We start from the raw sequence: 24,794 nt of genomic DNA on the forward strand, positions 1-24,794 counted from the left end.
GAAGATGATATTACTTGGTTTATGGACAGTGATATTACCTGGTTTATGGGCAGTGATATTACCTGGTTTATGGGCAGTGATATTACCTGGTTTATGGAAGATGATATTACCTGGTTTATGGAAGATGATATTACTTGGTTTATGGACGATGATATTAGTTGGTTTATGGGCAGTGATATTACCTGGTTTATGGGCAGTGATATTACCTGGTTTATGGGCAGTGATATTACCTGGTTTATGGAAGATGATATTACTTGGTTTATGGAAGATGATATTACCTGGTTTATGGAAGGTGATATTACCTGGTTTATGGACAGTGATATTACCTGGTTTATGGACAGTGATATTACCTGGTTTATGGGCAGTGATATTACCTGGTTTATGGGCAGTGATATTACCTGGTTTATGGAAGATGATATTACTTGGTTTATGGAAGATGATATTACTTGGTTTATGGACAGTGATATTACCTGGTTTATGGGCAGTGATATTACCTGGTTTATGGGCAGTGATATTACCTGGTTTATGGAAGATGATATTACTTGGTTTATGGACAGTGATATTAGTTGGTTTATGGGCAGTGATATTACCTGGTTTATGGGCAGTGATATTAGCTGGTTTATGGGCAGTGATATTAGCTGGTTTATGGAAGATGATATTACCTGGTTTATGGACAGTGATATTAGTTGGTTTATGGGCAGTGATATTACCTGGTTTATGGGCAGTGATATTACCTGGTTTATGGACAGTGATATTACCTGGTTTATGGACAGTGATATTACCTGGTTTATGGAAGATGATATTACCTGGTTTATGGGCAGTGATATTACCTGGTTTATGGAAGATGATATTACCTGGTTTATGGGCAGTGATATTACCTGGTTTATGGAAGATGATATTACCTGGTTTATGGAAGATGATATTACCTGGTTTATGGGCAGTGATATTACCTGGTTTATGGGCAGTGATATTACCTGGTTTATGGGCAGTGATATTACCTGGTTTATGGAAGGTGATATTACCTGGTTTATGGAAGGTGATATTACCTGGTTTATGGGCAGTGATATTACCTGGTTTATGGAAGGTGATATTACCTGGTTTATGGAAGGTGATATTACCTGGTTTATGGGCTGTGACATTACCTGGTTTATGGAAGATGATATTACCTGGTTTATGGAAGATGATATTACCTGGTTTATGGACAGTGATATTACCTGGTTTATGGGCAGTGATATTACCTGGTTTATGGAAGATGATATTACCTGGTTTATGGGCAGTGATATTACCTGGTTTATGGAAGATGATATTACCTGGTTTATGGAAGATGATATTACCTGGTTTATGGGCAGTGATATTACCTGGTTTATGGGCAGTGATATTACCTGGTTTATGGAAGGTGATATTACCTGGTTTATGGAAGGTGATATTACCTGGTTTATGGGCAGTGATATTACCTGGTTTATGGAAGGTGATATTACCTGGTTTATGGAAGGTGATATTACCTGGTTTATGGGCTGTGACATTACCTGGTTTATGGAAGATGATATTACCTGGTTTATGGAAGATGATATTACCTGGTTTATGGACAGTGATATTACCTGGTTTATGGGCAGTGATATTAGCTGATTAATGGAAGGTGATATCAGAACTGTAACTATAGCGGGGCGAGCGGGGCAGCCACCCGGGATGCAAAGCTGTGAGGGCCGGAATCATGAGTGAAATGCATTGCCACTTGAGTTTTCATTGTGCTACGTGGTTCTCAATGTTTTCCCATGTCAGCTGTCAGCCCCTCGGCATTGGTTGCATTTTTGTATCCCAGGGCTTGCTGCTGCAGCGGCTGCTCCTGGCTGCTGTCTGTCTAACATCACACGCAGCTTCCAGAGGAACACCTTCAATTATTTATTAGATGTGTTTTCATGACCCCTAGTAATCTCCTAAACATATCCTAAAGTGTAGTACCAAATTCAGCACCAAATTCAGAAAGTAGCAAGTCTAGTTATATCGGAGGAACTATAGAAATATAGAAGGATTCTGTAATGGTTAATGTGGAAAAGAGCCATACAGTTGTTTCATCGTTTCCAGCGACACTGCTAAAATTCCACACATGCCAGCCATTACTTATCACAGTTTAATGTGATCAGAAAAAGAACACAATGTAATCTTCCTTATTATAAGCTTGATCAGACTCTGCCTTAGCTGTTACTGTGGAGTCAAAAACTGAGCCCCAGCTTTGACTAACAAAGAATCGTCATGTAAAATAAATTCTAATTATTTATTTCTTAGCAGACGCCCTTATCCAGGGCGACTTACAGTCAAAAGCAAAATACATTTCAAGAATCACAGTACAATTAATAATACAATTAAGGGCTAGATAATACAATGACTTTGGTTCAAGCAAGTACAAGTGTGACAAAATACAATTCAATAATACAGCAGATAAGTGTCAGTGATAGTTACATCAGGATATCAAATACAAAATACTACAGATTAAATAATACTTGACAGATTACAGTACTCTAAAGTACAGGATTAAATGCAGTGAAATAGGGGGCAGATAAGAGCAAGTAAAGCGCATTTAAGGAAGGGTGATAAAGTGTCCAGAGGGAAAACAGAGGAGTTCTACAGGTGCTGTCTGAAGAGGTGAGTCTTGAGGAGGTGCTGGAAGGTGGTCAGGGACTGGGCAGTCCTGACATCTGTAGGAAGGTCATTCCACCACTGCGGGGCAAGGGTGGAGAAGGAGCGGGCTCTGGAGGCAGGGGAGCATAGAGGAGGTAGAGCCAGTCTTCTAGAGCAGGAGGAGCGGAGAGGGCGAGCGGGGGTGTAGGGAGAGATGAGGGTCTGGAGGTAGGTGGGTGCAGTCTGGTCAAGGCATCTGTAGGCAAGTACAAGAGTCGTGAACTGGATGCGAGCGGTGATCGGGAGCCAATGGAGTGAGCGGAGCAGTGGAGTTGCATGGGAGAAGCGAGGCAGAGAGAACACCAGGCCAGCAGCGGAGTTCTGGATGAGCTGGAGCGGACGGGTGGCAGACGCAGGGAGGCCAGCTAGAAGGGAGTTGCAGTAGTCTAGGCGGGAGAGTACCAGGGCCTGGACCAGGAGCTGGGTGGTGTAGTTGGTAAGGAAGGGTCGGATTCTTCGGATGTTGCTCAGGAAGAATCGGCAAGTGCGTGCCAGAGTGGAGATCTGCTGGGAATAAGAGAGGCAGGGGTCCAGGGTGACTCTGAGATTCTTAGCTGAGGAGGAGGGTAGATTCCAGAGGAACAGAGATAGAGAGATCAGAGGAGGGGGAGGAGGAGGGGGAAAGAACAGGAGGTCAGATTTAGAGAGGTTGAGTTTGAGGTGATGCGAGTGCATCCAGGAGGAGATATCAGACAGACAGGTAGAGATACGGGAGGGGATGGTCGAGTCAGAGGTGGGGAAGGAGAGGAAAATCTGAGCATCATCAGCATAGAAATGGTACGAGAAACCATAGGATGCGATGAGGGGGCCCAGGGAGCAGGTGTAGAGAGAGAACAGGAGAGGACCCAAGACTGACCCTTGGGGGACTCCAGTTGAGAGAGGGCAAGGTGTGGAGGTAGCTGCACACCAGGTTACCTGGTAAGTGCGGTTGGAGAGGTAGGAAGAGAACCAGGCCAGAAAAGTGCCAGAGATTCCCAGGTCAGCGAGAGAGGATATTAGAATAGAGTGATCAACAGTGTCAAAGGCAGCAGAGAGGTCGAGGAGAATTAGGACAGAGGAGAGAGAGGCAGCTCGGGCAGAGTTTAATGAGTTAGTGACAGACAGGATGGCGGTTTCAGTGGAGTGAGCAGAGCGGAAGTCAGATTCGAGAGGGTTGAGCAGAGAGTGGTTAGACAGGAAAGCAGAGAGCTGGCGGTGTACAGTCCGCTCGAGGGTTTTGAAGAGGAAGGGTAGGAGGGAGACAGGGCGTTAGCTCTGGAGGGAGGTGGGGTCGAGGGTAGGTTTTTTGAGGAGGGGAATGATAGAGGCTCGTTTAAAGGTAGAGGGGAAGAGACCAGAAAGGAGGGTGTTGAGAAGGGAGGAAATGAAGGGAAGTAGAGCAGGAGCAGCAGCTTGAAAGAGGTGAGTGGGGAGGGGGTCCAGGGCACATGTGGTGGGTTTGTGACCTTGGAGCAGGGAGGAGAGGTCAGAGTCTGAGAGGGGAGAGAAGGTGGAGAAGGAGAGTGAGTTAGTAGGGGATGCAGTGGGTGTAGGGGTTGGAGCGGGAGGGAGAAATTATCATTTATTGGTACTGAAAATGAGAGGATTGAACATAATTGTAAAGGCAGGCAATCGAAGCCTGCAGTTACACGTTTTAACAAGTTCTTTTACGTTTTAAGTAATATCTTGTTCCGTTCAAACATGTTGAAGGAGGGATTCGGAAATAACAATAATCAAAATTAAAAACACGAGCAAATATACCATCCTAACGACTAACTCCCAAAAGGAAAGAAAGAGAGTGGGAAAGGAAAGGCTGAGGGTTACGTCAGGCCAGAGTGCAGGACCAGAAACACACAGGCAGTAAAGGCGCTGGGCACCGTGTTTATTTAAAAAACACAGAGCAAATAAAAAGGTTAAACAAAAATAAATGAAAAACACAATCCAGGTCAGGCTGGGCAAATCGCTGTCACTGTTCCTAGGTTATTTTAGTTTCAGCTTCGTTTCATTTCATTTCATTTCATTTCATTTCTCCTCGCTCTCCTCTCAACACCCACCTACTCTCCACCAGGAATGTGGAGAGCTGCAGGTTTTTATACCGTGGCCGAGGGGTTTAATTAGCTATTATCCTATTACCCTTCGGTCACAATCTGCACGAGTTTATTAATCATGTGTGACTGCCGGCCAGCCTAACCATGACTAGCCGACAGCCACACGTTCCTACGAGCTATTTTAAAACAAATATAACATACAAAACAACAACAAATATTTATAACTACGGAACTAAATCAGAAAACACAAATACAAAATACAAAGCTACACACAGGGGCGGAGGGGTACCCCGTTCTAAAAGAACCACAAACAATAGAACACAAAACAAAAGAAATACATTTCTATGGCAGGGCTCTGCTTTGCCCCCTTTTCATGTGCAGAGATCCTAGCCCTGTCACAGAGAGATAAAAAGAACAAAAACTGGAGGGGGCGGGCGCGTAAATGATTGCCTGCTCTGCATGCTAAAATGCCTAGTTACGGCTCTTGGTGATAAAACCTGGTTTTCTCGGTCCTGGCCAGGTCTGTATCCAGCAGCTCGCTCATTCTCATCTGGCTTATCTGCTCTGTCCCTGGCGCTCAGTCTCTGACACAATACAATCAATTAGTAAGACCTGCGAATGTCATTCCTTTCTGTAGAGGTACTGTTTCATGTTGTTTGCATCATTCTGAGAGGTTCTGGGTTCTGTTGCTACAATGTTGCATTTCTCTCTGACAGCGAGCCTTCCTCATTCCATTCAAACCATCTGATTGAAATAGGCTGGATTCTCGACTCCCCTTGCTCAGTTCTGTTGAAAATGCTGCTTCATTTAAAGAGCCAGTGTCATAGTTTAACCTTCATAGTGCTGTACATGCATCCTTGTTACATTAGGAACAGTTGTATCTTACTTGAAAAAGGTTTCCCGCTGCGTTTGGTCATTTTCTTGTTTTTCCTGCAGGGTGGCATCTGAGCAATCCTTTCATACATTTTCAATTTAGAATTCACAAACTCAAAAATAATGCTGACATGTTTTCAACAGTAGCAGCGGATCTGCCACATTAAGGACTGCAGGAATCAAGGTTTACCTTCAGTCAAATAACTTGTTATTCAAATACTGAGGAGAACAACACTCGGGTCAGCTAGCGACAATGACAATCACATGTTGTTTAATCTTATTTAAATCACACTTGTTATGAATATTCATTGTCATGTATTAATGTTATTTAAATGATTTATTAGGAGCGTTTTCCTAACCCCTGGTAATCTCCTAAACATATCCTAAAGTGTAGTACCAAATTCAGCACCCAGGAATATGAAGGCAAAAAAAGAAAAAAAAACTCTCAACACTCCCTCATACGGGTTCAAACAATACTGCAAATGGATCCAGCATCAATCTATAAAACCTGCTAAATAGGCCTGACACAAATCTTGCATTGCACAGCAATAATAATTACTGGTAGCCTCATGTTAAATACAGGGATGAAAGGATAACTAAGTCATGTAAAATGTCTAGTCTACACATAAGCTAGTCGAAAGGACAGCTATATAATGTAAATTTATGTTTTATTGTAGTCTAAAAATACAATAATAAAACATGTCTAAAATGGATAGGCTATTTATTGTGTTTCATTCATCAATTGCATTCCAAGGGACACCTAATGCCAGCAGGAGTTTGTAATTTAGCTCAGGGGATCTCTCGAGTGAGAACAGGTGCATTCACTGACTTTCATTGGGGTGCACCGTGATGCTACCTGACCAGAAAGAATGAAGACGCTAATTCCAGGATGGGTAGAATGAAAACTCTGTAACCAAACTTTGCGATAGATTGGAGTTGCCCGTAACTGATCATTATCCCAGTTATGTTCTGATATTTGGTATTGTGCCTACCGTTATGTTTGCAAAGTGATCAATGCTGTTGTGGCTGCTAAGTTATATTGTTGTGGAGTATTGTGTCGTGCTTGCTGTTGCTGGGATACGTGATGCTGTAACTGAGTGAGTGGTGTGTGTACCACAGAGACGCTATCTCCTGTATTATGCTGCAAGCAGCACAGTGAACAAGCTCCGTGGTTAATCCACAGCAACACTGTTTCGTGTCAGTTTGGTACGATATAATAATCCCAAAAAATTACTGAAAGTTATTTCAAGTGATCCGAGATGATAGAACACAATGCAACAAGGTTCAATACATCTCACAGGTATTGTTATACGTTAGACAGATGTGACACTGGCTCTTTTAGCTATATATCCCAGGTTAACATGCAATGTGAGTAACTGCAGTAAGAACCTCTCAGAATAGTTACAAACATCATAAGAAGGAAAGGTTTTTGAACCGTACCTTTTAAAGTGCTGAAGTTTCTCACACTGCCTGCTCTGAGCTGCCTTTTTGATAAGTTAAGATTGCAAAGTCTAAAGTTTAATGAACTCTTTCTTGTGCTCGGTGCTGGGCCATGAATTAGGAAATCCATGTTTCTGTTCTTTTTCAGAGTTTCATTTTAAAGTGTTGATAGCTAACATGGATTATTTCCATTCTGATCTTTTTCTGAGTTTCTCTTTTTCTAAAAACATTTCATAAATGTTAGGACAAAGTAACTATGATATAAAATCATTAGCTTTCAAAATCTCTTCAGGAATAAGTTACCGCTTACATTTGCCTATAAGAAGAATGCTTGAGAATGGTTATAATAGCAGGAACAGTGACACACAGTTGCATTAGAAAACAATCAGTACCATCAGCCTTCTGGCTTGGGACACATATCTCCCATAGTGGTTATCACAGTAGAGCCTTCAGTGATGGGCAATATTGCTTAATTGGTACAATCTCTGTACTGCCTTTGATCTCTATCGCTTGTTCCTCTCCTCCTGTTCACTCACCTGAATGGCCTCCTCTCATTTGTAACCTTTCTTATGTTCTTCTTATGTTCCTATGTCACTCTGCATTACTAACGGCCCCTACCATCCTCACACCCCAGCCCCCGCCCAGTGAAATGTTGTTGAAGCTGACACCCTGGGATCCTTCAACCAAATGAGCATGCTGGGCTGAATGGCCTCCTCCTTTCTGATGCTCTTATGAGTGTTGGGCTAATGTTGTCCAGATAAGAACATAAGAAAGGTTACAAACAAAAGGGGGCCATTCAGCCCATCTTGATCATTTGGTTGTTAGTTGCTTATTGATCCCAGAATCTTATCAAGCAGCTTCTTGAAGGATCCCAGGGTGTCCCACAATTCTCTGTGTAAAAGAGCCTCCTATTTTTGTTCTGAATGCCCCTTTAACAATCTCCACTTGTGACCCCTGGTCCTTGTTTCTTTTTTCAGGTTGAAAAAGTCCCCTGGGTCAACATTGTCTATACCTTTCAGAATTTTGAATGTTTGAATCAGATCGCCGTGTAGTCTTCTTTGTTCAAGACTGAATAGATTCAATTCTTTTAGCCTGTCTGCATACGACATGCCTTTTAAACCCGGGATAATTCTGGTCGCTCTTCTTTGCACTCTTTCTAGAGCAGTAATATCCTTTTTGTAACGAGGTGACCAGAACTGAACACAATATTCTAGGTGAGGTCTTACCAATGCATTGTTGCAAGTTTTATCATTACTTCCCTTGATTTAAATTCAACACTTCTCACAATATATCCGAGCATTCTGTTGGCCTTTTTTATTGCTCCCTCACATTGTCTCGATGAAGACATTTCTGAGTCAACATAAACTCCTAGGTCTTTTTCATAGATTCCTTCTTCAATTTCAGTTTCTCCCATATGGTATTTATAATGCACATTTTTATTGTCTGCATGTAGTACCTTACACTTTTCTATGCTTTGCAATTATCCATTGTCGATGTTGCATTCTCAAAAAGAAAAAGCAGGTTAGTTAGACACAATCTCCCTTTCCTAAAACCATGCTGACTGTCTCCCAGGATACTGTTCCCATATAGGTAATTTTCCATTTTGGATCTTATTATAGTTTCCATAAGTTTACATATAATAGAAGTCAGGCTTATTGGCCTGTAGTTACCTGGTTCAGTTTTGTCTCCCTTTTTGTGGATCGGTATTACGTTTGCAATTTTCCAGTCTGTCGGTACAACCCATGTCAAGAGACTGTTGCATGATCTTGGTTAGCGGTTTGTAAATAACTTCTTTCATTTCTTTGAGTACTATTGGGAGGATCTCATCCGGCCCAGGGGATTTGTTTATTTTAAGAGCTCCTAGTCCCTTTAACACTTCTGCCTCTGTTATGCTAAAGTTATTTAAAACTGGATAGGAACAGGTCAACATGTGGGGGCATGTTGTCAGTATCCTCCTTTGTAAAAAAACCTGTGAAAAGTAATCATTCAACATATTTGCTATATTTTTCTCTTAATCTATGATGTTGCCATTTGCATCCTTTAAACATTTGACATCCTCCTTGAATGTTCTTTTGCTGTTAAAATATTGGAGAAACTTTTTGGAATTGGTGTTAGCCCCCTTAGCAATGTTCATTTCTCTCTCTCTCTCTCTCTCTCTCTCTTGGCCTTTCTAACTTCCTTTTTGACTTACGTTTGCTGTTCCAAGTACTCTTTATGTGTACTTTGTTTTTGGTCCCTTTTAAACGCTCTGTAAAGTGCCTTTTTTCAGCTGAATATTTTTTTTTTTAAATTGATCTATTAAACCATTTTGGCCATTTTGTTTCAGATTTAGATTTGTCTACTTTTGGGATGTAATTGTTTTGCGCCTCTAGTTCTACATTTTTTAAAAACAGTAATTCTTTTTCTGCAGATGTTTTTTCGGTTTTGCTCCAATCTACTTCTGTTAGTATCGGCTTAGCATGCAGCAATAATATTTCTTCGATTGGCTGAATCTATTAGTGTGTAGCGGTATTCTGAGGACTTGTCTTATTTGAAAGAATTAAATTAGTTCCTTTGCATTGGAATTGTGACTGACTTGTGCCGTGTCAAAGGATCATGGTCATTTTGAGAGATGTCCTGCAGTGTGTTGATAGCAAGCTTTTTCTATTTTCTGGATGAAATATCTTTGTTCTCTAGTTTGAAATAATCATGGTCTAATCCTAACATTTCTTAAACATTATAAAAGATATTTAGTTTATGTAACATATTTTTTATTTTAAATATTACAAAAATAATAATAATAAATTGGGGACCAGTTAGGAGATGTGAATAGTCATATTGTTTTCCAAATGGTTTCATGTGGTACAGCTGATATTAACAGTTTTGAAAATCCAGTATTGCACTGAATATAGTCTTGCAGCCAAATAATATTTCTCAAGAACAGGCAAGAATTGCCCTCCTAGTTTAGAGAGGGGAGTCTCCTTTTCTTTATTCTGGGCTGGGAACGCAACAGTGAGATTGGCAGCATTTTCTGCTGTTAATTATACTGATTATTGGTAGCCTAAAGTCCAGTTCCAATCTTCAGTACATGTAATTATTAACATGCAAATAAACATTGTTCTATTCCAACAAAAAATATGATTTTTCATAGATAAATGTAATATTTAGGTGTAAAATGGACTGTACTGGCACTATAAGTGTGAAATATTCCCCTGGGGCTTTGCCCCTGGATCCCACCTGGGTCCTGAAGGGTCCCAAAACCCTTTGCACACAGGAAGACGCGCATCATTGCTACACATTGGGTGACCCTATAGAGTCCACTCACTATTTTCTGTAGGAGTCTAACCTTGGTTAAAAGTAATGCCACTGCTTTCTACAACGTGAAGCTCTGGCCTGTAAGAAAATGTCTGAACTTCATGAAGCTTTAAATGCAGCAGTTAAGGTTGTGAACTATATTGAGACTGGTGCTTTAAATGCATTTTGCTTTTAGTCTTTGTACTGTGAATTAGGAGCCGATCATGAACAGGTATTAATGCACACTGAAATACCTTGGCTTTCCCATGGGAAGATACTGCAGCGTCTATCTGAGCTTCGAGAAGTGGTGCGTTCCTTACTCTAAAAAGATCCCCTTGCTGATTTTATTGATGAGATTAACTGGCTGCTTCAGCTAGAGTACCCTGCAGATTTATTCATTTACCTGAACATATTACAATTAGCAATGCAGGGGAAAGGTGGTCATATGTTTGAGCAGCACTGCAAAATTGAGGCATTCAAAGTAAAGCTGCAATTGTGGCAGAAACGAATGACAGAATGCTGTTCTGAAATGTTCCCACTTCTATCTGAATTTATTGAAAAGAACAAGGAGTTCGATGTTACCACACAGGTAATTGCCCAGCATTTAAAAAGCCCTTTACGATAAGTTTCAGGACTGCTTTCCTAGAAACCCACACGTTGTGTTTATTTAACTTTCAATTTCCCAGAAAAGACTCAATGAAGGGAAACACCCCTTGTGTCTTATCTGAGTGCCAGATGATATGGTTGCTTAGTAATGTATTATTCACAGCGAGCCGGAGCGAGGCTGCAGAGACTCTGGGCTGCACGAGCTGCATAGTTGCATTGCTATTTCCTCGCTTGGACACTGCTCAGTAATTATTTTATTTTGAGTCATTCAGACTGATGCAACAGGACCATTTAAAACCTCTGTGTTTTATATTCTGTGCACTGTTTCTCTTTTATATTACTCCTTGTCTGGAGACAAACTAAATAGTTAAAAATGCATTGAATCAGTCCTGGCTTCTAGAGCAGTGACGACTGTCAATCTCAAATTTACAAATCGTTCTCAGGGAGGGGCAGTGTGACAGTTTCATGAGTTACAAGACAGATCCGACCTCGACTTTTAAGAAATACATGTTTACTTTCATTTTGAAAAAGAGATTTCCGAAAAAATATCAGTCATTAAAATTTCTTTTCAGTTGATATTGGGTAATTTGGGTAAGTCTAGCCCTTCAGTTTGTGTGTGTGTGCTCGACCGTGCAAATAACGGCATTTTCATTTTTCAAAGAAAAAAAAAATGACTCGTAAAATTTAAGTGGTTTTGTAATAGATTTCACTCATTTATGTGTTTTATTTTTTTGGAGCTGCTTAAAGGTAGACAAAGCAATTGTTTCATCAGACATAAATGTAAGCTAGTTTTCGATGTTTTTTTCTTGCTGTGTCTTATTTAGTTAGAGCGATAATCGACTGGAAATGTGTTTCTTGCTCCCTGTATGATTGTATTGGTGTGTGTGTGTGTGAATATGTTTATTGCAGTCTCTGTAGAGGGCTGCTCCCTGTATGATTGTATTGGTGTGTGTGTGTGAATGTGTTTATTGCAGTCTCTGTAGAGGGCTGCTCCCTGTATGATTGTATTGGTGTGTGTGTGTGAATGTGTTTATTGCAGTCTCTGTAGAGGGCTGCTCCCTGTATGATTGTATTGGTGTGTGTGCGTGAATGTGTTTATTGCAGTCTCTGTAGAGGGCTGCTCCCTGTATGATTGTATTGGTGTGTGTGTGTGAATGTGTTTATTGCAGTCTCTGTAGAGGGCTGCTCCCTGTATGATTGTATTGGTGTGTGTGTGTGTGTGTGAATGTGTTTATTGCAGTCTCTGTAGAGGGCTGCTCCCTGTATGATTGTATTGGTGTGTGTGTGTGAATGTGTTTATTGCAGTCTCTGTAGAGGGCTGCTCCCTGTATGATTGTATTGGTGTGTGTGCGTGAATGTGTTTATTGCAGTCTCTGTAGAGGGCTGCTCCCTGTATGATTGTATTGGTGTGTGTGTGTGAATGTGTTTACTGCAGTCTCTGTAGAGGGCTGCTCCCTGTATGATTGTATTGGTGTGTGTGTGTGAATGTGTTTATTGCAGTCTCTGTAGAGGGCTGCTCCCTGTATGATTGTATTGGTGTGTGTGTGTGAATGTGTTTATTGCAGTCTCTGTAGAGGGCTGCTCCCTGTATGATTGTATTGGTGTGTGTGCGTGAATGTGTTTATTGCAGTCTCTGTAGAGGGCTGCTCATTGTATGATTGTATTGGTGTGTGTGTGTGTGAATGTGTTTATTGCAGTCTCTGTAGAGGGCTGCTCCCTGTATGATTGTATTGGTGTGTGTGTGTGTGTGAATGTGTTTATTGCAGTCTCTGTAGAGGGCTGCTCCCTGTATGATTGTATTGGTGTGTGTGTGTGAATGTGTTTATTGCAGTCTCTGTAGAGGGCTGCTCCCTGTATGATTGTATTGGTGTGTGTGTGTGAATGTGTTTATTGCAGTCTCTGTAGAGGGCTGCTCCCTGTATGATTGTATTGGTGTGTGTGTGTGAATGTGTTTATTGCAGTCTCTGTAGAGGGCTGCTCCCTGTATGATTGTATTGGTGTGTGTGTGTGAATGTGTTTATTGCAGTCTCTGTAGAGGGCTGCTCCCTGTATGATTGTATTGGTGTGTGTGCGTGAATGTGTTTATTGCAGTCTCTGTAGAGGGCTGCTCCCTGTATGATTGTATTGGTGTGTGTGTGTGTGTGAATGTGTTTATTGCAGTCTCTGTAGAGGGCTGCTCCCTGTATGATTGTATTGGTGTGTGTGTGTGAATGTGTTTATTGCAGTCTCTGTAGAGGGCTGCTCCCTGTATGATTGTATTGGTGTGTGTGTGTGAATGTGTTTATTGCAGTCTCTGTAGAGGGCTGCTCCCTGTATGATTGTATTGGTGTGTGTGTGTGTGTGAATGTGTTTACTGCAGTCTCTGTAGAGGGCTGCTCCCTGTATGATTGTATTGGTGTGTGTGCGTGAATGTGTTTATTGCAGTCTCTGTAGAGGGCTGCTCATTGTATGATTGTATTGGTGTGTGTGTGTGTGAATGTGTTTATTGCAGTCTCTGTAGAGGGCTGCTCCCTGTATGACTGTATTGGTGTGTGTGTGTGTGTGAATGTGTTTATTGCAGTCTCTGTAGAGGGCTGCTCCCTGTATGATTGTATTGGTGTGTGTGTGTGAATGTGTTTATTGCAGTCTCTGTAGAGGGCTGCTCCCTGTATGATTGTATTGGTGTGTGTGTGTGTGTGAATGTGTTTATTGCAGTCTCTGTAGAGGGCTGCTCCCTGTATGATTGTATTGGTGTGTGTGTGTGTGAATGTGTTTACTGCAGTCTCTGTAGAGGGCTGCTCCCTGTATGATTGTATTGGTGTGTGTGTGTGTGAATGTGTTTATTGCAGTCTCTGTAGAGGGCTGCTCCCTGTATGATTGTAGTGGTGTGTGTGTGTGAATGTGTTTATTGCAGTTTCTGTAGAAGGCTGCTCACTGTATGATTGTGTCACGAAATCTGTGTGTTCAGATTCTTTTACGTACTCTTTTTATTTGTTAGAACACACTGTTATCTCAGGGGAGACGTTAGGAGGACAGAGATGTTATTACTCCTAGTGGGGTATAGTTCGTACTCTGGACCCGCAGTATATTCAGATGACCAATATAGTACCCAACAAATTGACAGACTCATGTATCTAAAGTGTCTTTACGAATCAGAGTATGATCAGTACTCCTTCGGTTTATTAACAGTTAAATATTGGATTGAGTAGCTACAGGCTACTTCATATCCCCAGCTGACAGACGTTCTGGGCAGTCCAGTGTCTTAACAGATATTACCGTTAACACTTTAATGCATTTATATGTAATCGTGCAGCCAGCAGGCCTGGCCACGACCATGACACTAAATACACCCAGTAGGCTCTTTCAGCACATTCAACAAATGTTCTCCTATTCTCTAAACATAGTGTGAGTCCCTTATAGCAATACATGCAATACATGTGAGATAAAATAATAATTGATTAATGCTTACCCTTTAATATAAATCGTACAAGGATATGACTGTCTTCACCAGGCAAATGAAACTGAGGTCAATCAGCTCAATTGTGTAAGTCTGCAGAAGATGGACCACCTTACCCTGTCTGGGATGAGTGTGGTACTCCATTGTAATTACTTAGGAGTTATATAGGTTTTTCGTCCCATTGGAATACATGGGACACCTCAATTAACTCCAATCATTAATCTAGTGGGACAGTTCTTATCCATTTTACAAATAATAGTTTTCAAAAGATCCGGACTAACTTTTCAGAATTAATAGGTGTCATGTACTCAATAAATTCAAAACTTCACATTTGTTTCAACTCTCATGATCTCATTTCTTTGCTTTCCTCCAAGCCCCTCCTTTATCTGAAAAGTTAAGTGAACCAAGGTTCCCAGGATCTTGGTTTATAATATAATATAAAAACACTACTGCATGCAAAACACTAATTTTATATATGTTATATATGAGAGATGTTCTTAATATGTGACATCATCTTCTAAGTGATTATATTATGCTAAATTAAAGGTATGTGTTTCTTTTAACTTCATATTGTTTCATCATTTTGTTGAGTCAGTTTTGATTCCATATACCATTGTCTAACAGAGTATTTGACAACAGTTTGTCTCATACAATATTCAAGTCATTTAGTTTAAGTGGTAATAGTTTTCATTACAATTATTTATCCCTTAAGAGATGCACTGACCAGGTTCTCACCTGTACCTGACTCTGGGAATATGTTACTGCTAGCAGTTTCCACAGTCTCTTGTTTTTTCCAAGGTCAGAGTCTGTGCAAAGCGCTTTATTAAATATATGACCTGTCCATTAAGCCATGATTTGTGCATATTATTTCAAGACATTTACTTATCAGTACTAAACCACTAACTCCATAAACCTTAACACTCCATCTCTATGAGGCTTGCAGCTCTGCTGAAGTGGAACCCAAGGACATTCCCTCTTTCTAGATAAGAAGAGAGGCCCTGTTTTCACTGCAGCAGTTTCAAATAACCACATTATAAGGATTCCATCTACCATCATTAGACAATAGTATAGTGAATTAATAACAAGGTACGTTATAGTATATTATTACAAACTTAACACAAAAACATAACACAACACCTTTTAACTTCTATAATTCAATGGATATCATAATGCCTCGCTTCGCCCACGCTACTCCACTACTCCGCTCGCTCCACTGGCTCCCGATCACCGCTCGCATCCAGTTCAAGACTCTTGTACTTGCCTACAGATGCCTTGACCAGTCTGCACCCAGCTACCTCCAGACCCTCTTCTCTCCCTACACCCCCACTCGACCTCTCCGCTCCGCCTGCACTAGAAGACTAGCTCTACCACCGCTACGCTCCCCTGCCTCCAGAGCCCGCTCCTTCTCCACCCTTGCTCCGCAGTGGTGGAATGACCTTCCTACAGATGTCAGGACTGCCCAGTCCCTGACCACATTCCGGCGCCTCCTTAAGACTCACCTCTTCAAAGAGCACCTGTAGAACTCCTCTGTTTGTATCCTGGGACACTATCACCCTTCATGTAAATGTGCTTTATTTTGCTCTTATCAGCCCCCTATTTTACTGCATTTAATCCTGTACTTCAGAATACTGTAATCTGCCAAGTTTTTAACCTGTAGTACTTTGTATTTAATCACATCCTGATGTAACTATCACTATTTAATCATATCCTGATGTAACTATCACTATTACCTGCTGTATTATTGAATTGTGGTATGTCACACTTGTACTTTGCTTGAACAAAAGTTATTGTATTTCTTGCTCTTATTGTATTACTTGTATTGTAACGCTTGAAATGTTTTTGCTTACGATTGTAAGTCGCCCTGGATAAGGGCGTCTGCTAAGAAATAAATAATAATAATAATAATGTCTAGAGGTCTTGTTGTTCAATAGAAGGATAAATAAACTGTATCATTCTCCCATTTAATTAAATCCAATACTGCTCCAGCTTTTAATCTTCTTATCACTACAGCAAAGTCGTGAACAAGCAATAATACTTGTCAGTTTTAAATAATATGTTTTCTCATTATAGCAAATACTTAAAACATATTATTAATCTTATGAAATAACTGTTATGAACTATAAACAGTGTCAATTAGCACTGAACCTGTTTCATTATAAGATAATCTTTCAATTAATTTACCTCTGTTTATCAGTTGCTATAAAATTACTTTGGTGAATCCCTCTTAAGATTTAAATCCAAATATAGGCCAGTATAACTGCATTCAACTAGGCTTGACCCTTCTCTTTGTTCATACAAAATTCAGCCGAGACGGGATTTTTTTCTCAAGACCTTTGGCTTGTTAGTTAATCTTTTGGTCATAAAGAGTCTCTTCTTATCTTGTGTTTTTAGGACATAAATTTGTAGATTAACGTTCACTTTTAGCCGGAATGGTGCTTTTTATCAAGCGTCATGCTTTCTGAAGATAAGATATACTAGTGGTAAATCGTTCATTTTATATATATATATATATATATATATATATATATATATATATATATATATATATATATATATTTAAAAATTCTCAGATTACTAAATGTTCAATTAGAACCATATGTAGACTGACCTATTTCATGGAGCAAGAGAGCCATCCACTGGTGGTACAAGGATACTCTTTCTTTATCCTTCCTAATATCTTTGACACTTCATTTTTAATACATTCCATATTTGAAATCGCCTAGGACATGTCCAGCATATCCATATGTTCCCAGCAGGATTCAGCTTCTGTACCAGGTTTCGCTCTTAGTTGTTTCCACAAGAAGTCCCTTGATCCAATGTTTCTCCATCACAGGTGTGGATTTCCATGGCCTGACTTCATTCCTATAAGATACTTGGACACGTTTAGCTGTACATATTATTTCTATATATTTCCTTTTGTTCACACAAAGTCACTTTGCAAGGTATGCGCTCCATCCAGAATACTAAAGGAGGTCAAAACTCACTGTTATTCATATTTTTAGGCACTCAGTTACTGTTCTGCCTCATCATCAGTTTGCAGACTTAACATAACTGAATCTGAATCAGTTGATGAACAGTGCACTGTAGCTTACTGAGATCCTCCATGCAAAGGAGTCCAATGTTTTACTACACGGAATAACTAGTTCAGCGTCACCTGCGACAGTTTGCTGCTCTGCCCTATCATGCTCAGTATTATTCATTTTTTTGTGGGCTTCTAAGGTGACCTTGTCCTCCACAATGACAACATTTCATTGATTCTGTGCTTGCAAATATGACATAATTACTACCGTCAATATTAAAAGTCTATGCAACTTCAATAGGCGACTTGGGGTCATTCAATAAAACAAACACTTGTCTCCTAAAAGACATTACTGCTTAACATCAGGGTGTTTACACCCAAGCAATATGGGTTTAATTGGGGACATTATTTCGTAGCAGTTCATTAATAATCAACTCATTTGAAAGGATGACTTTAGTAACAGGGGGAACTTTCTTTAATTCACAAACCTTCCTCACCAACCCTGTTCACTAACAGTTCACTACTTAGAAAAACAACGATGGCTTTATTCATTCTTGCAGCAGATTTTTTATTTCCGTATCCTATCTTTTCCCCGACAGCTAACAAACACTCCTCCACTCTTACTGAACTGTCAGGAATACATTTCAATCCGTGCCTGCGGGTCAGCGACCCGAAACCTCCCGATTCGGAACCCATGACGGCTCCAAACCAGGAGAAAAAAACACTAATTAAATAATAAAAATAAATAAATAAAACTAAACGTGTACAAAAAGAATCTAACTTCAGAAAGTATTACTCACACACAGTACACAGCACTCACTCCACACAAACCCCTCCCACGATCCCACAATCCTCCACAAGAGAGGGAGAGAGAGAGGGGGTGTGTCTAACCCTAACCTTGTCTAATAGGAGCCACCTTCAGCAGCAGCAGGTGCAGAGGGCTGCAGTGAGAGGCATGGCAGCCCAGCAGCAACAACAACAGCAAGTGTCTGTTTGCCTTTCACATCCAGGTCATTACTGGCAGCAAAGCTTGTCAGTCATTAGAGAAAGAATATTGAAAAAAATACTTTAAAGGGATAAAGCCTTTTATTATTTCTTTCTTAGCAGATGCCCTCATCCAGGGTGACTTACAGTGGTTACAAACTATCACATTACAAAGCCTCACCATACAAAATATCACAGTGCAGAATTTTATATATATATATATATATATATATATATATATATATATATTGTAAGATAGCAGGGAGAGGGTCAGATTCCTCCCTGCCTAAAAATATGTGCTTAATTGCACCTGGCTAGCATTGAAAATTAGAGCCAGTTGCAAGGTATTTAAGGAGAGCAGTCAGTCTGTTTTTCTGTTCCCTTCAGACAGACAGAGCTCTCTATGCGCTGTGCTGGGGTCCAGTGTGAGCTGACAGGAATCTGACTGAAGAGAAGAAGAGAGACGGTTAGAAAAGTCAAATCACTGAGAAAATCTCCACTAGGTTTGAATGGTACAGAACCAAGAAAAAGACAGACTGATAAAAACATATTAAAGCAAGTTCTTTTTATAATGGCTGTTTCTGACGTCAGGCTACAACTTGAAAACAGAAGAGACATTGAGGCACAAAGGTACAGAAGGGAGTAATAGGATTATTTGGGTTATTTTGGGGGAGTTTGTGTGAATTCATTTTGCAGCTGGCAATCGATGCACAAAGTAAAGATGCTGTTCATTATAAGATATTATACACTCCCCTCCAACAAGTATGGGGACAGATGGATACATGCAGAATGACTGGAGTGGGGCATTTGTTGCCATTTTACCCTCTCAAATTCCTCTCCCTAAATATCTTGGTATCCCTGAATAGTGTTAGCGCTTCTCACAATGGAGTGACACATCTTTCAATCAAATGTTTCATTGAAAACAAACTTACATTTTCAAAACTCAGCTCTGTTCCTTGGCTCTGGAGCCTGCAGACTGTAAACTGTAACTTCATTCACTGGACAGAAAAAAAGAGAGAAATAGAATTGAAGCATGTGGATTAATACACACACACAAGACTCCAAACAGCAATCTGCTATTCTCTTACTCTTTAAAGTCAAAGTGCATCTATTCAGTTTATCAGTGTAGCAAAGGACCCAGCTAACTCCACCCTCATCTGCAATCTTTCACACAGGAACTAATCTAATACATCTCCAGCCACTCTTTCACTGAGGCGTTAGGTCCTTCCAAAAAGGGAGAATGTCTCTGTAGATAAAATGCTTTACTGGAAGAAAAGCCTTACCTTTTAAACATCTGTCACTGCTCCTAGACCCCAGGGTATAAACTGCTGTTTCATTCACTAAATAAAATACAGAAAATTGTTTTAAACCAAAGACTTTACTGCAGAAGATTTGGAATACAAACATGACCATGATCTCCAATTCCTATAAATCTTTGATAAGAAAGCGCAGGACTATAAGCTAGCTTCCAATATGGAATGAATGTGTTGTTTAATGTGTGAATCCCTCTGTCTCTGTCTGAATGCTATTGTGTTTATTTCTCATGTAATGTCTTTAGAAACTCTCTTCCTTCCTGCTCTCATAACTCGTGATGTCACTGTAAATGAGGTGGGGCATTTCAACCTGGGGAAATCATTTGAAATAAAACATCTGCAATATTCATATAGCCAACAATCTGCAAGAGGTCTTTATTAATGTCTTGCAAGTCCTGTCCCTCCTCAAGCCAGGGTCTCTTTGAGAAATCTCTATCAAAGGAATCTGTTACACACCAACCTTTTGTGGTTATTTTGACTAATTCCCCCTTGCAGAAGTCCTCAATATGGTCTTTAAGTTCAGTTACAGCTTTCCTCACAGCCCCAAAAGAGATGTCTGTATTGACAGTAACGCTGGGTAAGTCTCCAGCTTCAGGAGTGGCACAGAGAGACTGGAAATTCTACAACAGGAAAGTGGAGAAAAGGAGCTTTCAGTGAAACAGAATGGGGTCCAAAACATTCCTGGGGAAAAGCAAGGATTCATTCAATTGGAGAGGTCTGTCTGAAACAGTTCCAGTTATGTGCTTGAGATTTTCTAACAAGCAGTGATGTTACCTGTAGAAAATGGATGTGATCCTCTATCTCTGAAAGCTGTTTCAGCTCATCGTTTCTCCTCCTCAACTCAGCAATCTCCTGCTCCAGTTTCTTCATGCGTCCTTCAGCCTGATTCACTGCAGCCTTCTTGTTAGCTCCAATCAGCTCAATAACCTCAGTGTGGATCTTCTCAATGGATCGGATCAGCTCAGTAAAGATCTTGTCACTTTCCTTTATTTCTATGCAAGCAGATCTCTGAGTGAAAGAACACAGTAGAGGAGACATGGTTAGAATTGATATAAAAACATATCAGGCATAGACAGTAAACTGCTGTAGATGTGTCCCAGTCCAACTGTTAATAATAATAATAATAATAATAATAATAATAATAATAATAATAATAATAATAATAATAATAATAATAATAATAATAACCCCCTCTTGTCAATACCCACTTTCAGTGACTCCACAGCCTGTTTCAGCTCCTTCACTTCTTTCAGTCTCTCCTGGATTCTCTGTTGTATTTCTCCCAGCTGCTTCTATGTAGAAACACAGCAACACAGTAACATTTCTGATTGGGCATTGAGTGATATCCTGTCACACTCAACACAGGCCTGTTTAAGTATGCTATTGAAACTGACATTATAATTTGAGTGCAAATATATTTTATTTTGTATTATCTTATTTCTCACCACTTTAAAATGTTTGCAATAATTCTGAGTGGTTCCCAAATATATTTTGCTCTTCACTTCTAGTTGCACGCCATAGACTTCTGTAGCACAGGCTAAATTAGACAACATGTCTGTATAGCAGCAAGAAACATCTAGTGCACAGCAGCCAAGAATACAAAAGAACACTTGATCCACAGTAGCTGTCCACTAGATGGCACTGTTTCATGCTAGTAACTTTGAATGATGGCTGATCTAGCATGTGTTACATATTTATTTTGTCAAGTACCTCACTAACTGAAGCAACTTTGTCTTTAATGTATATTTAGGGCTTCTGATTTCAATTTTAACCCCAGAAAGAAACTGGAAAAGGTGACTCAATTCACGTTGACTTCACCCCTTTCCCAGTGAAAAAAATACAATAAATAATCTAAAAACTAAAAGGAATAACAAAAAAAGCCTCTCCCAGTGCAGTCAGGCAATGTCCCTCCTTCCTGACTTGTATCTCACATTGATTCATTCTGAATACTTTAAACTGAGTGGCAGCAAATCCCTACATTTCTATTGGAGGATTGTAGAGGCTTGCAAGATTTAAAACAATATCACAGTTAGAAACGGAGGGTTGTTCTTGCTCGGGAGATTTAAAGTTATATTACAGTTCAATAGGGAGGATTCACACGCTCGTGGAAGTTAAAACAGAATTGCAAATTGTGCAAAAATGTAAAAGAAATACCTAAACACAGAAGCCCCATGTATATTGTGTATCATATTGATCTTGGTCTTTTTTTTTCATAATGAGGTCCTTGACTTTTCTGGGAATGTTATTATTAAACAGTTTATCAATTAAACTATTATATCTTAAACAATGAAACTAATATATGATTTTATAAAGTTGCGAGTTACAGATAAAAAAAAACACTAATTTTACAACACAAATTTTACAACACAAATTCCAATACGCCGCAAAATAGCTGAACAAATCCTTCTTACCCTGAGAGGCGCATGTGTAAATAGGGTGATTTCGTTTGATTGTAAAAATTGTGTGCTAGACAGTGTTTTGTTTTTAATTTTTTGTATTTTTGTATCAAAGAAAACCTCCTGTGTCTCTCCTGTCAATCAGCGATACCCACACCCATAACAACGCCCCTGTTACACCCTGAAACACTTTGTAGTTCATCATAGTTCAGGAAGAGCAATTACAAAACTAGGGCTCTTTAATTAGCTCTTAATATACAATGTAAATCTGTAACCCAGTAAACAGAGATGTTAAACATCCCTGGATAGCCTTCTCTTATAGGATAGCTACAAGGAAGTGGTTCAGATGCTTACCTGTTTCATATTCCTCTCTGTCTCAGCTAAGACTGTATCATGGCTCCTGTGTTGAACTTGTATACACAACCAGCAAATACACATCTGATCAGTTCTGCAGAAGACCTCCAAAACCTCCTGGTGTTCAGCACAAAGCTTCGGCTCCAGATTTCCAATTGCATTGACCAGCTTGTGCCTCTTGAAAGTAGCAACTTCACTGTGATACATGATGTGTGTTTCACAGTAAGAGGCCAGGCACGTCAAACAGGATTTTACAGCTTTGAACTCTCTTCCAGGGCAGAAATCACACGGCACATGTGGTCTAGCATAACTTTGCACAGGAGGACGATTGGGTCCTGTCTTCTTTAATTTCTCCACAATGTCAGCCAGCACGGTATTTCTGCGCAGAACAGGCCTTGGGGTAATGGTCTCTCTGCACTGGGGGCAGCTGTAGACACCTGTATGATCAGTCTGATCCCAGCAGTTCTTAATACACCCCATACAGTAACTATGTCCACATGGAATAGTGACTGGGTCCTTCAGTATCTCCACACACACTGAACAGCTAAACTGATCCTCTGAACACAAGATTGAAGCCATTCTTGCTGCAGTGAAACAGAGAGACTGACGACTTCACAAAAAACGAAACTGTGCTGATATCCTGTGTGAAGCTCTAAGAGGCGGGGTTTTGTACTGAGGACAGGTTTAGACAAGCAGGCTAAGCAGAGACTTCTGAATCAGTGTTAGAGGGGCGGAGAGGAGAGAGTTGTGTATGGGATTGTCAGTGTGAGAGGAGAGAGTTGTGTATGGGATTGTCAGTGTGAGAGGAGGGGTGGAGAGGAGAGAGTTGTGTATGGGATTGTCAGTGTGAGAGGAGATAGTTGTGTATGGGATTGTCAGTGTGAGAGGAGGGGTGGAGAGGAGAGAGTTGTGTATGGGATTGTCAGTGTGAGAGGAGGGGCAGAGAGGAGAGAGTTGTGTTTGGGATTGTCAGTGTGAGAGGAGAGAGTTGTGTATGGGATTGTCAGTGTGAGAGGAGATAGTTGTGTATGGGATTGTCAGTGTGAGAGGAGGGGTGGAGAGGAGAGAGTTGTGTATGGGTTTGTCAATGTGAGAGGCTGGGTGGAGAGGAGTAGGGTGACCAGACGTCCCGTATTTCAGTCCCTTCTTAGGTGGTGTCCCTACTTATTCTCAAAAAATGATGATTTGTCCCGTATTTCAGACGTCCCACTATTTCAATAGGATTTCAATGGGTTTCTATGCAAAGCTAGTGCGGTTTCTCAGTGCAGCAATGTGCTTTGTACAGGCACTACTTATAATCACCAATCACATCAAACCTTTTCATAACAGTCTATCTATCCCAGTGGTCCTGAAAGTCGTGCCCGCGAAGCCAGGCCACCGTGTCCGCGGCAGTTGTTCTTAAATTATGGGTTGTGAACACATTTCTGGCGGATCATAGCGTGTAAAAATAAAGAAAGCTTTCAACAGGTTTTCCAACAAAAGCGCCACAGTAGTCTGTTGATACTGCTGCTTGCTTATGCTGTGCTTGTACGTAAGTGAGATTTTTTATTTTTTTATTTTTTTTATGGCTTTTGCAATACGATCAACCAATTGAATGTCTGCATTGTCTCTGCGGTAGCCCAATCATAAGTTAGCTGAGTGGGACATAAACTGGTCTGTTTTCAGGTGCAGGTACCGACTGTAAGTTTAACCAATAGGAGAGTCAAATATCTGCCAAGTTTTACTCAGCTGCCCAATCATAAGCAAGCAGAAGCTGTTCACGGTTATCTGCATGAAAATTGAAAGCGAGTGAGTAGCCAAAGGGAAAGTGAAAGATCTGACAGCTGTCCAATCATTTGTGAGCAGAGGAGGGTTGTTAACCTGTTCAAACCCCAGCCCCTCACAGGCAATTTCCGCCTGGGGGGCTGTGCCCTTAAATAAATCACAATATCTTCCAAAGTATAGACAGCACAGGCATGGTTCAGGGCTTGAATTCAAGGTAACCCCTTGGGCATCAGGACTAAAACCTCAGGTGTGATAAAAGTCTTACTCAGTACCACACTGGAAGGAGATATCCAGAAAAAATACATAAAAAAACAACAAACGCTTTTCATTTTTTATGTTCAATAGTCATTTTTTCAACTTTTCCCTCTCAAGATGGTAAGGTAAGACCTGTGTTTAACAGAGTGTGGATAAGTAAAGAGCTTCGAGTCAGTTTGAGTCAATTGTATTTCCCTTGCATTCGTGCTGAAAGCCGGCTTGCCGCTTTCCTGGAATCAACGACTTAAAAAAGAAAGTCTTTCTTCTTGAGAGTACATGTCTCCTCCTTGCCGTTTCCCCGCTGTCGAGTAGACCACGTCGGCCGCACAGGCCCGCCACCTTGGTGAGTCAGGCCTTGTAAACAGTGTACCCTCTCTC

General features: G+C 40.5%; 1 protein-coding gene across 2 annotated transcripts; it reads right to left on the reverse strand.

Annotated features, from left to right (window-relative positions):
• Window positions 1-17,792: 17,792 nt before the first annotated feature.
• On the reverse strand, window positions 17,793-23,013 carry LOC131707360 (E3 ubiquitin-protein ligase TRIM47-like). 2 transcript variants are annotated; one of them, XM_059009887.1, is made up of 7 exons: window positions 22,398-23,013; window positions 20,856-20,939; window positions 20,422-20,655; window positions 20,108-20,267; window positions 19,618-19,674; window positions 19,267-19,332; window positions 17,793-18,779 (listed from the first exon to the last, which is right to left on the reverse strand). In XM_059009887.1, exons 1-6 carry the CDS (start codon window positions 22,974-22,976, stop codon window positions 19,271-19,273), a joined length of 1,176 nt encoding a protein of 391 aa, XP_058865870.1. In that variant the 5' UTR covers window positions 22,977-23,013; the 3' UTR covers window positions 17,793-18,779; window positions 19,267-19,270. The 2 variants fall into 2 exon arrangements, with proteins under 2 accessions (XP_058865870.1, XP_058865869.1); XM_059009886.1 differs by lacking the exons at window positions 17,793-18,779; window positions 19,267-19,332 and having other exon boundaries at window positions 19,478-19,674.
• Window positions 23,014-24,794: the final 1,781 nt, after the last annotated feature.

The sequence above is a fragment of the Acipenser ruthenus genome, chromosome 39 (assembly GCF_902713425.1).
Source record: "Acipenser ruthenus chromosome 39, fAciRut3.2 maternal haplotype, whole genome shotgun sequence".
In the NCBI taxonomy this organism is placed as follows: domain Eukaryota; kingdom Metazoa; phylum Chordata; class Actinopteri; order Acipenseriformes; family Acipenseridae; genus Acipenser; species Acipenser ruthenus.

Coding starts and splice junctions, on each gene's coding strand:
- LOC131707360 (XM_059009886.1), bottom strand. CDS start 22,976: ATGGCTTCAATCTTGTGTTCAGAGGATCAGTTTAGCTGTTCAGTGTGT. Junction 20,656..20,855: donor AGGCTGTGGAGTCACTGAAA/GTGGGTATTGAC, acceptor TCTTTCACTCAG/AGATCTGCTTGCATAGAAAT. Junction 19,675..20,107: donor AGTCAAAATAACCACAAAAG/GTTGGTGTGTAA, acceptor TATTTTATTTAG/TGAATGAAACAGCAGTTTAT.